Source organism: Drosophila miranda, chromosome 3 (assembly GCF_003369915.1).
Source record: "Drosophila miranda strain MSH22 chromosome 3, D.miranda_PacBio2.1, whole genome shotgun sequence".
NCBI classification, from domain to species: Eukaryota; Metazoa; Arthropoda; class Insecta; order Diptera; family Drosophilidae; genus Drosophila; species Drosophila miranda.
The window spans coordinates 7,353,486-7,369,325 of NC_046676.1; the positions used below are offsets into that span (position 1 = coordinate 7,353,486).

At 51.2% G+C, this 15,840-nt stretch overlaps 2 protein-coding genes across 6 annotated transcripts; both read left to right on the forward strand.

The window, feature by feature from the left end:
* The first annotated feature begins 1,161 nt into the window (after nucleotides 1-1,161).
* Nucleotides 1,162-4,020, forward strand: LOC108160457 (phosphoenolpyruvate carboxykinase [GTP]). Its single transcript, XM_017294473.2, has 2 exons — nucleotides 1,162-1,503; nucleotides 1,844-4,020. The coding sequence occupies exons 1-2, from the start codon at nucleotides 1,472-1,474 to the stop codon at nucleotides 3,753-3,755; spliced, it is 1,944 nt and encodes a 647-aa protein (XP_017149962.1). The 5' UTR covers nucleotides 1,162-1,471; the 3' UTR covers nucleotides 3,756-4,020.
* A 705-nt stretch (nucleotides 4,021-4,725) lies between these two features.
* On the forward strand, nucleotides 4,726-14,658 carry LOC108160633. 5 transcript variants are annotated; one of them, XM_017294762.2, is made up of 7 exons: nucleotides 4,726-5,240; nucleotides 9,322-9,475; nucleotides 9,532-10,706; nucleotides 10,774-11,175; nucleotides 11,356-11,646; nucleotides 11,797-11,897; nucleotides 12,344-14,658. In XM_017294762.2, the coding sequence occupies exons 2-7, from the start codon at nucleotides 9,333-9,335 to the stop codon at nucleotides 12,500-12,502; spliced, it is 2,271 nt and encodes a 756-aa protein (XP_017150251.1). In that variant the 5' UTR covers nucleotides 4,726-5,240; nucleotides 9,322-9,332; the 3' UTR covers nucleotides 12,503-14,658. The 5 variants fall into 5 exon arrangements, with proteins under 5 accessions (XP_017150251.1, XP_033246424.1, XP_017150249.1 ...); XM_033390533.1 differs by having other exon boundaries at nucleotides 4,726-5,196; XM_017294760.2 differs by lacking the exon at nucleotides 4,726-5,240 and adding an exon at nucleotides 6,669-8,026.
* The last annotated feature ends 1,182 nt before the right edge of the window (nucleotides 14,659-15,840 follow it).

Here is a 15,840-nt window from a genome sequence, read left to right on the forward strand (position 1 = left end):
AACTAGAAAAACAAGTCCATAGTTTATAAATAAACCGCCAAAAAATTGCACGACGCGTGTGTGTGGAACTGGAAATGGACCAGTCCTACCAGGTGGAGCGGGGCGGCAGAGGGAGTGGGCTGGGCTTGGGTTCCCCAAGGCCTGCTCGATACAGTCCCTTCTGTGACTGGATCTAGGGTAAGTGAACGGCGGAACCGGATTTGCAACGGTTTCCCGAAAGGGACTGAGGCAGCATGGAGCGGGGGCAAAGTCGCCCGAACGGCACCTTCATTTATCCTTCCACGCGGAGAAAGAGCGAGAGAGCGCGAGAAAACACATGACAACCATTCGCGGCTATTCTTGGGCCCCGGCAAGAGTCACATGAATGCGTTGGCCTCCAATCCGGCCACGGTCAACGGTGGAGAGGGGGACCAGCAGAAATCATCACACAAATTTTCCGTCACCAGTTTCGCAAAAAAAAAAAATAAAAACCGAGAATATTTTCGATTTGGCACTGGTCCAAGGAGAGAAAAAAATTTAATGGAATCGAATCCGAGTGCGCCTCGTGATGTTTTGGGTCCCATAGCCGTGGAGGCGTAGGAGGGCGCGTGTAGAGGCCTCCATCCACTTATTGCACCGCAGATTGGACCAGAATATACCCACATACCCCTACATGGGTTCTCTTTCTTCATGAGCGGCCGTGGACACAGCTGTTTCGGTTAGAGCCGCACCCGCTCACACCCTGTTGCCGTATAGTGGGATCTATTTTTGCCAGGCCCCGCGTCCAATAAAAGCATAAACAACCAAAAACAAAGTAATTAAATTAACAACGGGAAAATGGCAAAACATCAAAATAATAACAAATGCCGCGGCTCACTGCGGCTCTTATCAATGCTCGATTGGCCCGAAGTCAGCGGCAAACAGCCTAGAAAATGCTCTCTGGTACTTGAGCTGTTGCCAGGTGGGGGCACTCCACCCCCTCGCCCGATCTCCCCCCGCTACACCGGTTCTGCCTCTGTGAAAAACCAAAACAATCGGCGAGCCTCCCAACGGTGACCAATCAGCGCTCTCGCTCGCAAGCGCACCGATCGGACACGATCGCGGAGCCGAACGCGCCTGTTCTAGTCGCATCGACGCCGAGGCACCCGCCGGCAGCGTATAAAAGGCCGCGCGGCCTGGCATCTGGCATCAGTTACTCGTTTCCGGAGTAAATGGAAAGATCAAGTGAAAAGTCTACTTTCAGTGGTCTGAGCATCAAGCTGATATTTGACAAAAAGCTGTGGAAGAACATATGAAAGCGAGAGTCGCACTGAGACACTAAAACATTAATTGTGATAATTGAAAACTGTGATAGCAGATTCGCCTATTTTGCCGAAAAAATCAAACCAAGTGCCAAACATTTATCCACGACTCTACAAGTCACCGCCGTAAAACGCAAATCAAGAAATCTGTGCAGCTTATTCCAAAATCTATAAAATACAACACCAGCAACATGCCTGAATTCATCGAACAAAGCAAAGTTATGTAAGTATCTGCCCCAGGAAAAGAGGCCACGCGCAACGCAACGCCACGCACAGAAAACCAAACAAACCCCACCCCAACCCACCACACACTCTCCTCTTGACTGTAGCGGATATTATTTTTAAAATAATAATTTAAATAGCGTATAAATTGCGGTAATTGCATTTAATGCGAGCCATAATTGCATAAATGAAAACCGCATAATTAATGCGACACCGTCACCCCGTCCCAGTGCCAGTCGCAGTCCTCGTCCTCGTCCTCGTTCTCGGACACTCCATTGAAAATGTGAAAAGCACTTGATTAATTTCCTGTTTCCCCCGCTCTTCTCTCTCCTCCTGTCCAGCTCTGCCAACGTTTGCGGTCTGCCCCAGCTGCACAAGCTGCGCCAGGACAACTGCGGTCTGTACAGCCACATCCGCGGCATTCCCATCTCGTATGGCGATGTCAACTCCCTCACAGCGGGCGTCCGCAGCTTCGTGGAGGAAGGGATCGCCCTGTGTCAGCCCGACCAGGTGCACATCTGCGACGGCAGCGAGCAGGAGAACAAGATGCTCATCAAGAGCCTGCTGGAGGCCGGCACCATCGTGGCCCTGCCCAAGTACGACAACTGCTGGCTGGCCAGGACCAATCCGGGCGATGTGGCGCGTGTGGAGTCCAAGACCTTCATCTGCACGGAACAGCGCGAGGAGACGATTCCCACACCCCAGGACGGAGTGAAGGGAACTCTGGGAAACTGGATCTCCCCCAAGGACATGGAGACAGCCATTCAGCAGCGCTTCCCCGGATGCATGAAGGGACGCACGATGTACGTGGTGCCCTTCAGCATGGGCCCCGTGGGCTCACCGCTCTCGAAGATCGGCATTGAGCTTACCGACTCCGCCTACGTAGTGGCGTCTATGCGCATCATGACCCGCATGGGAGCCTCAGTCCTCAGCCAGCTGGCCAAAAAGGAGGAGTTTGTCCGCGCCCTGCACTCCGTCGGAGCCCCGGCCAACGGCCAGGTGGAACAGCCCTCCTGGCCCTGCGATCCCGAGCGTACCATCATCCTGCATAAGCCCGCCGAGAACCTAATCGTCTCCTACGGCTCGGGCTACGGCGGAAACTCGCTGCTGGGCAAGAAGTGCTTCGCCCTGAGAATCGGCAGCACCATTGCCAAGCGCGAGGGCTGGCTGGCCGAGCACATGCTCATCCTGGGCATCACCAACCCCGAAGGGGAGAAGAAATACATCACTGCCGCCTTCCCATCCGCCTGTGGAAAGACCAACTTGGCCATGCTCAACCCCTCGCTGGCTGACTACAAGGTGGAGTGTGTGGGCGACGATATCGCCTGGATGAAGTTCGACTCGAAGGGCGTGCTGAGGGCCATCAATCCGGAGAACGGCTTCTTCGGAGTTGCGCCAGGCACTTCGACGGAGACGAATCCCATTGCCATGAACACCGTCTTCAAAAATACCATCTTCACCAACGTTGCCTCCACCTCCGACGGCGGCGTCTTCTGGGAGGGAATGGAGAGCAGCCTGGCTCCTAATGTGCAGATCACCGACTGGCTGGGCAAGCCCTGGACCAAGGACTCCGGAAAGCCAGCCGCCCACCCTAACTCTCGCTTCTGCACCCCCGCCGCTCAGTGCCCCATCATCGATGGTGCCTGGGAGGATCCGGCTGGCGTGCCCATTTCCGCCATGCTTTTCGGAGGTCGTCGTCCTGCCGGAGTTCCCCTCATCTACGAGGCCCGCGACTGGACCCACGGCGTTTTCATCGGCGCTGCCATGAGGAGCGAGTCGACTGCCGCGGCCGAGCACAAGGGCAAGGTGATCATGCACGATCCCTTCGCCATGCGCCCCTTCTTTGGGTACAACTTCGGTGACTACGTGGCCCACTGGCTGAGCATGGAGAAGAGGGGCAAGGTGCCCAAGATCTTCCATGTGAACTGGTTCCGCAAGAGTGCCGAGGGCAAGTTTATGTGGCCCGGATATGGCGAGAACTCACGTGTGCTCGATTGGGTCCTGCGCCGCATCAACGGAGAGTCCTGCTTCGTGGACTCGGCCATTGGACACATTCCCTCGGAGGGCGCCCTCAACCTGACGGGCATGAAGGCGCAGATCGATGAGAGCGAACTTTTCTCGCTGCCCAGGGACTTCTGGTCGCAGGAGGTGCAGGATATCCGCACCTACTTCGAGTCCCAGGTGGGCTCCGATCTGCCACCCAGCATCTACAACGAGCTGGAGCAGCTTGCCACCCGCGTTGCCGCCCTCTAAGTCAGCTGATGAGGAGAGGGCCCAACCATCATGAGAATTTACCGCATCTTTACCCGCCTTTCACACCTGATCACACATCCTGTCTCATCTCCATATATAGACAGGCATATACTGTCCCACACTTCCCCTACCAGTCGTTTCTCTAGTATGTAAGCCGAAGACTTCCAGACTATTTATTTTATAAGCGAGTGCTAAGTTTATACTCTAAGATGATATTTTAAAAACAAACCAAACAAAAACTACAAAAATAAAACAAAATGATATATATCCCAATCCAAGAAATAATATTTATTGATCTATAAACAGATTATGAGACTTTATCTTCAGAGCAAGACATACGATATCCTGGTATCTCAGGCTAACTCTGAACTCTGTACTTTCCGTTAACGAAGGTAGCCAGTAGACCAGTAAATAATCATCTATTTATCTACTATCCTATCAGCCGGCGCCACAAAAACCAACTTCACCACTGGAACATACGGAGAACAAAACATGAAGACGCAGTTAATCATAACCACCCGTTAGTACATAAGAGACAAAATAACTGAAAACCTTTCGTTCTCTTACAAAAAGAATAAACATGATCGTACTTAAACCTCCGCCACGAATCTTCTACTCGGAGCGCACTTAAACCTCCGCGACCTAGACCAACGCCGAACGGACGACTGCCTGGACCAGCGCGCAGCTATCAACCACGTGTGGCGCGCAGACGACCCCGAAGGACGACACCGAAGGAAGACCCAGAAGGAAGATACGATCCCATTAAGAGCACGCCTTATTCTTGAACCACGAGACTTTCTTTCAGCTACCACAGCCAGAGATCAAACAAATTTCTTTGAGCTCCGGCGCGGCGAGCATTCCCCGGCATTACTTTTTCACACTCCAAGGCTCCCAATCTTAGATATCGTACAAACTTCTGTCAAATGCGAGTATATTTCATCTAAACTCTGTTGCATATGGCGGCTGGCTTCGACTCCCTGTCTGCCTGTCTCACAGGGCGAGTCGAAGGCCAGCAGAGCTTTCACTTTCACTGAGCTTTCGCTTTCCGCCAGCTCGGGAGCTCGGGAGCTCGGGAGCCACCAGAACAGAACGAAGAACTGGCGCCGAGCTGCCAAGTTGCCTTGGGGAGCCACAGTTTAGCTCGAGCAGCGGTCGCTGCAGCTTCGTCCGCGCGGACAGTTCGAGTGAGCGTCATCCGGAGGCGGATACGGAAGTGCAGAGCACCGCAGCTCTTGGCTGTGCTGTGTGTCCAAACTGTTGCTCATCGTTGTGTGGGTGTTTGTTTTCGGTGATAGTGTGTTAGTGCGCTAGTGTTGGTGCGGGTTTCGCTTGCAGCGACGGTGAATGTGACGGAGTTTTTTTGCTGTGCTGTGGTGTGGTGTTGGACAATTAATAAAGTTCCCATAGCAGACAAAATTATCCTGCAAATTTGCTGAAAATGGTAAACATTAAATGCTAATGCATGCCCAGAACGAGAGAGGGAGAGTGAGTATACATATTCGTATGTGTGTGTGCGTTCTGTGTGTGTATACTTGTGCATGTGTATGCGTGTGTCTGGGTGGCGCTTTGTAAGCTGCGATTTGACATGTTGATTTATGCGCTGCTCTCGCTTTGTGCCCCGTATACCGTCTACCGTCCGCCCTCCTCCTCCTCTGTCCCTGTGTGACTGGGATTACGCTAGTCCTCGTTGTCATTGTTGCTGCTCTCATTGTAGTCGTCGTCGTTGTCGTCGTCGTGTGGCAGGCACTTGTTGCGCTCGCAGGACATTCGCTTAATTGCTAATCCTCGCGCCCAGACGCGTCTAATTACACCTAACTGGGTGTCGTCTGCACTTTCAGACGTCTCTCTGTTTGTCTGCTAATGCTCCCCCAGCGGTTCAACGTTCAGCAAATGACGCATGCGAGTATTCCGAGCATTTAAAGTGCAAATTTGCCTGCTCGGGGCTAAATACCAGCCAGGAGGTCACTTAATATGCCATCAACATGAGATTTACACAAATGGCGATGGGTGGGCGTGGGCCCGGCTCCAAGAATTATGTGTTGCAATAAAATCGATGGATGGGAGCGGGCAGCGGGCAGCGGGCAGTGGTGGCTGCCAATGACTGGAGGGTAGAGCCTCAAGTGGTGGCTAATGACCAAGTTGCGACGTGACTTTGGCCAGGATTTGTAATTTTCTGTTTGCCATTTGGAGCCTGCCCCGCTAGTTAGGCTATGGTTTCTTGTCTTCTCCTTTACACCCACAAATACACATGAGATCCACACACACACACACACACACAGACGCAGACATACTTTTGTATACTTTGATCTTAAGTGTTTTATGGACTTTTCTTGTTTGTTTTCTCGCACTATGCCTTCGACGAGTAGTACACACACTCAAGTTTATTTTTACAGCAGAGACACAGATGGACAGAGAGAGAGATGAAGAGGGGGGAAGGGTTGGCCAAGTTAATATTTGTACGGGAAGCCGGGGGTTCGGTGGGGTTGGGTGTTAAGTATGCGCTTAACGGGTGCGGGCATGTAATTAAGCCAAGTTTCTCAAAGGGTTGTCCGAGCCATTTGCCGAAGAACTCATTTATGACGGACGGACGTCTTCGACCTAATGACGGTGAAACAGAGAACGAGAGAGCGGCAGACACAGAGAGAGAGAGAGAGAGAGAGAGAGAGAGAGAGGGAGGGGGAGGGATACACGGTGGAAGCGAGTGCAAGGCGAGTCATTACTCTTACCTCCTTAAATAATGACGGTAAAAGGAAACTGGGAAAACGGGAAACGGAAAGTTGGCAGTGCCGCCGCCACCGTCATTGCAGGTCGCAGACTTTTGCGCCACACAAAAGGCCACAAGAAAAGCGAAGCCATAAACCTGATTGAGGCAGGGCCTACGCATTCCGGGGAAACCTCTTTGGGTATGCAAATTGCTCTTTACCCCTGCCACAGTCAAATCAGGCACATATCGTTCCGGTCCTATGCATAACTTAGGATTTAGACTCGATTTAAAGTTGGGCCTGGCATTCCATCAATAATTCATTCGGTTTTGAATGATTGACCCAGTCGGACCGGAGGACGCCGTCTTGCCCTATTGTATATCTTGAATACATAATTCGCAAATCTGCAACGATTATTATGTTATATAAGCTTACCTTTTCTCCAGCAGGCAGCCCCAAAGACCCAGACCCTCGGTCAATACAATAAGCTGGGGAGCCAATCTCCCTGAGCCCCCCCGTCCGTTCGTTTCGCCCTTTCTGCTCAGACAATGCCACACAAACCGAAGACGGGCCGAACTATTGAACATTTGAATGCGTCCAAGAAGGACGTAACCCACGAGGGTTTGATGGAAGGATAGATATTCGTACTAATACTCATATTTGTATTTGTATTTGTATTTGTATTGATTTGTTGCCCCGGCTTGTCTGCAGATTTTCGCATAACCAAAAACTGTTTTGCCGGAGTGGAAATGGAACTGAAAGAGGGAAAGGGAGAGGAACTTAGATAAAGGCAAAGGTAAGCTCTGGCTCTGTCCACTATCCAGTGGCCAACGGCCGTCCGTCCGTTCGATTGGTTGCGGTGGCAACAGGCCATCGCGTTACGAGAAAATGCAAAAAAAAACAAGAAAATTCAAATAAAAACAGAACGAAAGAAAATGTAGCAGCAGAAACAACAAGTAGGAAAACACTTGAATCGATGGCAGCTCGACTAATTGATGCCTTGTAGAATACGAGTGGAATGCGCTTTTTGATGCAGCACTCTGTTTGGGTAGAAAATTCTAGAAAAAAGCCCCAGCAGAGGAGAACTTTGTTAGGAAAACTGACATATATATGGGAACCTAATGATCGAGGTACTTTAGTACGGTAAGCATAATTCCTTTCATCGTCGCCTCCCTGGGGAATGATAATGAAAGTACGACACCGAATACGAGGTAATCCTTGCTGCAGTTACACATTTATTTGCTCAACGGTATGGACACGTACTCACGCACATGTGCGCGACATGTGAGTGTCTGTGTGTGTGTGTGTGTGGGTGTGTGTGTGTGGGTGCTATTTGTACATCCGATAGATAGATAGATAGATAATAATGGCCCGCAGGTCGGACGTGGGCACCGTGAACACCGTGAATACCGAGAACCGACAACCGCCCGACAAACAGTTGAGAGTCACATTTCGAGCTAAGCGGCTATCGAGGCAGCACACGTGTCCTGTCCTCCCCCACCCCAGGAGAAGAAAGCGGGAGAAGCTGAGGCCCCACTGCAATGGGATACACGAAGTGCTCATGTACGCGTAAGTGGCGTCGAGTCGATATCATGGCACTCTGAGTACTTGCAACAGTTGGCTTGGCTTGGCTTGGCTTGGCCCGCGGGGACCTCTGCTGAGCCATAAAACTAAAGTGGGCCATGGGCCAAGGGCCAGTGGATTGTGCGCGCTCGTTCTAGTGAATGCAAAATCACTCAGGAGTTCAATTGAACTTTGAACAACTGGGAAATGGCCGACACTTGTTGCCTCTCGCAACGCGAGCTGCCGATGGGTATTCATTGACATAGAGCAAAGACTCTCTTGGGCGGAAAACAGGCAGTTCCAGTGCATTACGAACTATGGCAGATGTCCGCTAAGAGAGCGGAGCTCTCGTTTTCACTGCACATCAATCAAGCAGGCAGGAGAAATGTAGGCAACATTTTCTCGCACAGACTGCTCAACTTTAATAGCTGCGGGCACCCCCCCCCCGCCACCCCATTCCTCGACACCAAGCTGGTAAATCCCATTAGAGAACTTTGTAGCGCAGGAAGCTCCTCTCTTGCCGTCTCCTCCTCGTGAGTCTCGTGGGTGTAGTCCGCAAACAAACCGAGCCAACACCAACACCAAGAACACCAAGAACTTTCACGCAAACCGCAAGAGACACAGAGAGAGTGCGTGGTGCGTGGGTGAAGGTGGAGGTGGGGTTGGAACTTTTGCATAAGTTAATGGGGAATGTGTGTAGCCAAGTGCTGATGCCGTCGACGTCCCCCACCCGCATCTGCCGTTCGGTAATTGGGGCAGCCACTTACACCACCAGCATTTCCGAGGATACGAACAGTTAACACTAAATGAACCACTTGCTTCGAACTGAGTTCTGGCTCTGACTTCGGCTCAGGCTGCGGGCAGAGGTCTATTTCCAGCAGCCTTTGAGCTGCATCGCCCGGGGCGGTTGCGGCTGAATTGTGGGAGCGGATGTGAACGGGTGTGGGCGGGTGTGGATGGACACCGTCTCCTTGTCTGGTCTGGCCTTTATGATTGCTGGTTGCTATGGCTAGCTTTTCATTACTTTGATTAAATAGAGATAAAACCATAAATTATGTTTACTTTGTGGCCATTTAGGCAGAGTATCCCAAAGGGGGGCCCGAGGATCACTGTGCGTGTGTGTGCGTGTGTCTGCGTGTGTGTGTGTGGTATGAGTAATGGCCCATGGTATTTACACATGAGTTGGTCGCATCTTTCACTGCCGTCAGTATAACCATCAGTATAACCATTACCGGCCTCATTCTCGTCTCGTCTCGTCTCGTCTCGCCTCGTTTCATTCATCTCATGATACTGCTGTAAAGGACCACTAAAAATGGCACAGCAGCAACGCAGCTGGGATGAGGGAGCCAGCGGAGGTGGGGGCTATAGGCAGCAGGCCTCCGGCCAGCACAAATCCACCGCTAGGACGGCCAGCAATCCATTGCCGAGCAGAGGAGCCACTCCCAAGGCGCCCAGGTATGAATCAATCTTCTCCACAGCTACTCCAATGATGGGACATGGAACCTTTTTAGGCCCTACCATCCCGCACCGCCGTCGGTATATGCAACTCCCTTGATGACTGGGACGGGGACGGGGACGGGTCCGCGCAGTCCAAGCTATGGCTACGGCGGGGGATACGAGGCGCCCAGGAGTCCCAAGATCACAACGTCCTTCGCCAACGACAGCTGCGACGATGGGAGCAGCTCCACGCCGAGCTCCTACTACCAGACTCCGCCCTCGGGCTCCATAGATGACTCCTACTCGCTGTTCAGCGGTCGCACATCTGCCCGCAGTCCCAATGCTCCGTGCAAGTTCGTCTTCGATGCCGTGAGCCCCAATTCCGGAGCAGACCACTCCGCGTTTTCCAAGAAGTTTGAGTACTACGAGCCCTTCTCGCCGGATGGGGATGGCGGGCCCGAGTACTATGAGCCTCCCAGCTCGCCGCGTCGCCAGGGCTCCAAGAAGCTGATGAGGAGCAAGCTGCCGCTTGAGCCACTGCCTCTGGTGACCACAACGGGCGTAGACGATGGCAGCAAGCGACGGCACGACGAGTGGGAGCTGCCGGTGATCAGCAAGATCGACGTGGCCCGGAACCTGAGCTCGGGAGCAGGAGCGGGAGCAAGAAGAGGGGGCTACTACGGGTTGAAGCGCGATTCCTGCGTGACCGACTGCACCCAGCTGTCCATGGAGTCGGGCGAGACGGGAACCCAGCACACAAACAGCACCCTGGTGACCCACACCACGACTAGCTTCAGTTTTACGGACCCAGAGCAGCAGCAGCAGCAGCAGCAGCAGAATCTGCAGCGGCAGCGCCGCCATGCCATCAACATCACCTCGAATCCCGGCTACCAGGTGCTCCACAGCTCGCACTCCACCTTGGACCGCACATGTTCCGACAGCGTGGTCTCCCTCCGCTATCGAAAGTCCACCAGCGACCTAACCCAGGATCCGGACCACGAGCTGAGCGGCTGCAAGCCATCCAAACCGGTCAAGGCAAAGCGCGAGGTCGTCGAGCACAAGCCCCGCCGCAGGGGCAGCTCCAAAGGAGGCCTGGCCCTCCTGGCCAGTCGCCGCAACTCGCGCGAGTCCATGAAGAGCGCCTGCTCCAATGCCTCCATAGTGTCCAACGATGATGTTGGCCCACTGGCCTTCCAAAGCTCCAATCGGGGTCGTCAGCGGAGAACGTCGAACTTTCTCGAGCTGCCAGGTGAGGGAAATATCCTTTGTAAGAGAGTGCAAACTTTGAATCGGCGGTTTTCCACGTTCCCCTGCAGTTCCCGACCACATTCGGCCGCGAGTCTGTTCTCTACCGGAGCGCCCGTACAATCCCAGGGCCAGCGACGATCTCTACCGGCTCCGTCACTTCTCCATCAGCAAGGGCAACGTGGTCAACTGCGGGGATTCCATAATCTCGCGCCGTTCCCGGAGCAACACGAGCGTGAACTCGACAAACAGCCGGGCCAGCGAAAGGTCCCCATTCGAGGGCAGCTGCTGTGGTGGCGGGTATGCCAACGTGGACTCTCTGCCGGTCTCCTCGGACGAGTCGGACAACCTGGAGCCGCCGCCCGCGGCCCGCTACCGAGTGGTGATGCTGGGCGATGCGGGAGTGGGAAAGACGGCGCTTGTCAACCAGTTCATGACCTCGGAATACATGCACACCTACGATGCAAGCCTAGGTAAGTGTTGGGTGCGAGTCACCTGAGAGGAGAGAGACGAGAGACGAGAGACGCCTCTTAGAGTCTCTTAGGCTGGAGCGCAGTGAGTAGACAATCGTACCCGTAGCTGGAACCTATGTGTGTCTGACCCCTAGTTTCCCAGCTTCCACTTGGGTCTTTAGAGTTTAATTCTGATTTGAGTTTTAGACGATGAGTTCGGCGAGAAGACGGTCAGTGTCCTGCTGGATGACGAGGAGTCGGACATGGTCTTCATCGACCACCCGAGCGTCGAGATGAGCGTGGAGAACTCGCTCTCCACCTACGAGCCGCACGGCTGTGTCGTTGTCTTCTCGGTGGTCGACCGGGGCACGTTCCGTGTGGCCGAGGAAATCATCAATTATCTGTGGCAGGAGAAGTACACCAAGGACAAGGCAGTCATACTCGTAGGCAACAAGGCGGATCTGGCCCGTGCCCGGCTTATCACATCACAAGGTAACGTTATAATTCCTGCTTCTTAATTATGATGGCTTGATTTCGTTTCGTTATATCCATCCCTGCTATCCTCTCCGCTTTGTTTCGCTATTTTGTCGTTTCCCCCGATTCATTATGGACGACGGACTATGAACTATGGTGGGCCCCCAGAGGGAAAAGCCCTGGCCGCCTCACGCGATGCCAAATTTATCGAAACGTCAAGCGGCATACAGCACAATGTCGATGAGCTGCTCGTTGGCATATTGAAGCAGGTGAGTGCGAGTGAGCCAGAGGCAGGGGCAGGGGTGTCCAGACAGGCTGCAGGCAGTGGGCTGTGGACTGTGGACTGTGGGTTGCGGCTTGCGGACATTTTAGGTTAGGTGCGAAACACACGCAACCCCCTCCGATGCATGGGAAAAGTGTGCAGGAAACAAAGTTAAATGGATTTGCCGTGCCGTCTGCGCCTGCCCCATCCGACACCATCGAACCCCAGTGCGACCACCCAGACGGCGCGGCAAATCCATTTAAATTTATTCCCTGCACAATTGGAGTGGGGTTGGGGTTGGGTATCCTTCCGGATCGGTTCACTAATTAATGAAAATTGAGCTGCCTGCGAGTGAGTCAAACGGAAACCTGGCCGGTTAACGATAACCAGATTAAAGAGTTTGTCTTTCTCTCCCTTTTCCGTTTCTCTATATACACTGTTTCTTCTACCCAGATGCGCCTGAAGGAGGTCCGCGAGAAGAAGGCTACCCAGTCGAAGATGAAGCACTCTCGCACCCACATATCGCTGCATCTGGCCAAGGAGATTCTGCAGAAAATCTGCCTCTCCGACATCTCCAAGTCGAAGAGCTGTGAGAACCTCCATGTGCTCTAAGAAGAAGGAGGATTCCCCAACAAATACGAGTACCAGCCACATGTGCAGAGCCATGGCTCCCAAACAGAATGAGAATGAGGAGGAAGAGGAAGAGAAGGGGCCGAGTCCATTGTCGATGTCTTCTTTTGGCACATTCTTGTGTAAAAGCCAAATTATGCCACAGAGCACTGTGCAAAGGAGAATTTTATCAAAAGCGGCAGGCGGAATATTTTGAATGCCATTCAGATTAGCCGAAGGGAGGCCCACGCTTTTGTTATGTTTTTTGCTACGTCGCCGTCGCCGTTGACGGCCCCAAAAAATATTGAAAGTTTAATGTTAGGTCGCCGCTCCTCAGGCCCATCTCCATCCCCTTTCCCTTTCCCGTCACCATTCCGGCAAGTCATTGGCCGTGGTCAGGCCTCCGCGAGCAGCGATAATTCGTTTGTTTATGGCGGACGTTTCGATTAGCTTATCGGGCCCAGACGCACCTACTTTCGGGTTCTGACCAAGGCCTTGCCTTGCTGATAAGCGGCGACCCAGCGACGCGTGTGCAGCCTCCACCCAGAGGCTGGGTATAAGTACGAGTAGTCCCTAAGAATATGTGTATATTATATGTGTGTGTACTTATATGTGTTCCAATGGAGAATAATTTCAAATCCAATAATTGTGCTGTCAATTTAACTAGGCGATGCTGATGCTGATGCTGAAGCTGAAGGAGCAGGCATAGGCCCATGCAGAAGAGCGAACTTTATAGATGTTGATATACTTATACAAGCATATAGATATACAGATACAGATGCAGATAAAGTTACTATATATATATATATATATATCCTATCCGATAAGTGTGCGCTATCCCTAGGTATATTTATCGAGTAGACTAAGGGATGTTTACTCCTCGATCTGCTCTGCAAGAACTCTTCCAACTGACGAAAATCTCATATCGGATTGACTGTTGAATGTTGACTGTTGTTACTAGTACTAAAGTACGTACTAAATAAGCCTAAGCCCTAATCAAAGCATAATCTAGCTCGTATGTGCGTATATTCTATATGTACGTGCATGTGAACATATGTATGTATGTGTACTCGTATGTATTGTGTATTTGTGCATGTAAGTGGAGAACATTTCTAACTTTGATCTCTGAACTCTGAACTTATACGCTTATATTTGAAAAATACCTTTACAAAATGCGAAAAACAAGCAAAAATCAAACTAAAACCTAACTAAACTCTAACTATTTTCATATGTAAACTTACACATTAGAAGGGAAAATTACTAGAGAAACCAGGTCAGGCCAGAACAGGCCGGGAGAGCACTAGACACTCGACAGCTAACCACTTATATTTTTCCATTTTCCCCACCGAACACCACACCACACCACACCACACCACACCACACCATCCTTCATCCTCCATCCTTCTCTGTCGAGTGCACTTTATCATTTTTAACATTTACATTTACCGAAACCCAAAAAAACAAACAAACTAAAAAACTTGCCTCGTAAAAGTTGAAATCTGCACAGAGAACTCTCCATCCTATTCCATCCCCTCTTTGGGGGCAATCTGTATCGCGCATACGCCGCGAGTGCCAAGGTCCCGGCTTTAATTTGATTTGTTAATCCAATGTGGGGGGAAAGTATTCGAATCAAAGCTAGCTAAATGCCCACCGAATTTATTGTGTAAAACTAATTGAAAAGCAACAAAAAAACGCAAAAAAAGATAAAAGATAAATTATTTCTAAATGGAATTTTACTGCAGATTTATGTAACTGTGCTACACCTGCAAATTGGCTTAAAGCATATTTGTACAAATAACCAAAGTAGAGAAATGGTAGATCGATGTATATTTATATTTTTCCAAAGCTAACGAGTACCTATACGAGAGTCTATACGAGATGATGATGATGGAGAGCCCCTCCCCCTCCCCACAGAGTGTGTTGCAGCACACTGTAATCCACAGTCGTCGACGTTGTGGTGTGCACATTGAGTGTTGCAAGAGTAGGAAGGAAGGAAGCCTTTGTGCATGTCACAGAAATGAGGCGGCAGAAAAACCAAATTAATTAGAGTACAAGCGGATAAAATCAGATTTCTTCTGTTTGGTGTGTTTAACTCCCTCTATACCCCTAAATCTCCCATCCCGATAAAGATAAATAAAGGACAACTATGCTCTGTAACTGGCTACAAAAATCTGAACTCTCTCCCTCTCTCTTTATCCTTGACTGCTTGGGGAAGGACCCAGCATCCGCTCCGCTCCGTTCCGTTCCAGCCTCTAATCGAATCCCAGTTCAAGGGGCTGCTGCTCAGCTGTTGCGCACTTGAGGTTCATTAGGAGCATGCCTGCGAGGGTGGGATAGGGACTGTAGAAATGTGTTAAGTGCTTGTTGTCAATCATACCGCAACCGAAACTTCGCTGGATTTCACGCTCCAGTGCAACAGACTCATCGATGGCGATGGGCCCGTGACACGAGGCCCACTTGGCAACGAATCAGAAAGGAGGCGAATGATAAGTCTTATTGGTTGTCGTCTTTTAGGGATTTTTTGCTCTGAGCTGCACCCGGGCACCCGCGCCCGGAAATCAATCAGGCGCTGAAATTCCGTAATTAACTTACGGCGGAGTCGAGAGATGAGAATGAAAAGTTGACAATCCGGCTCTGATTGATGGGCGCGAGGAAGTGCGGCATGTGGCATGGCAACGCGCCCTCATCGGATTCGGCTCTGTCACGGATAACGCGATGGGCTGGCAACGGACTCAGACTCAGACTGAGACTCAGAGAAAGTTTTCCGCCCTGACCCCGCCACCTGCTGAGGCTCATAATTTTAATGAGCTTATTTTATTTTGTTTAAGCAAGGAACGGTTCCAGCAGCTCCCCTCTTTCTGATTACCAAGATTGTTCCTTTTTGTTGGCCCTGTTTCTGTCTCCGTTGAGTTCTTCTTCTTCAGACCTTAGACTGGAGATTGTGAGGACAGCAAAAATGGCAAAGGCTGAGGCTGAAGCTGAGGCTGAGGCAGAGGCATCAGAGGCAAAATCAAACTAATTTAAGTTCAATAAACAAACGTAAATGAATAAACCCGCCCTGAGCTGGCCTTTAATCAGCGGTCCCATACCCATCGTCGACATCAGCCAACGATTCCCTGCCACACAATCTCAAATATTTGTAAAAACATAAGCAGAGTCCTTGGAATTGCGATTGGGAGACGCGACACAAATCGACTTAAGTCTTCAGAGGATTACAACGGGGATGGACCATAGAGATTAATCTGAGAACAGCCAGGTGCTCTGTTACGGTAATTGTAATGGGGATAGCTTCATACGACTATCTCTCTTTGGAGAGAACACTGTCTCCCAAGTCTTTCTCT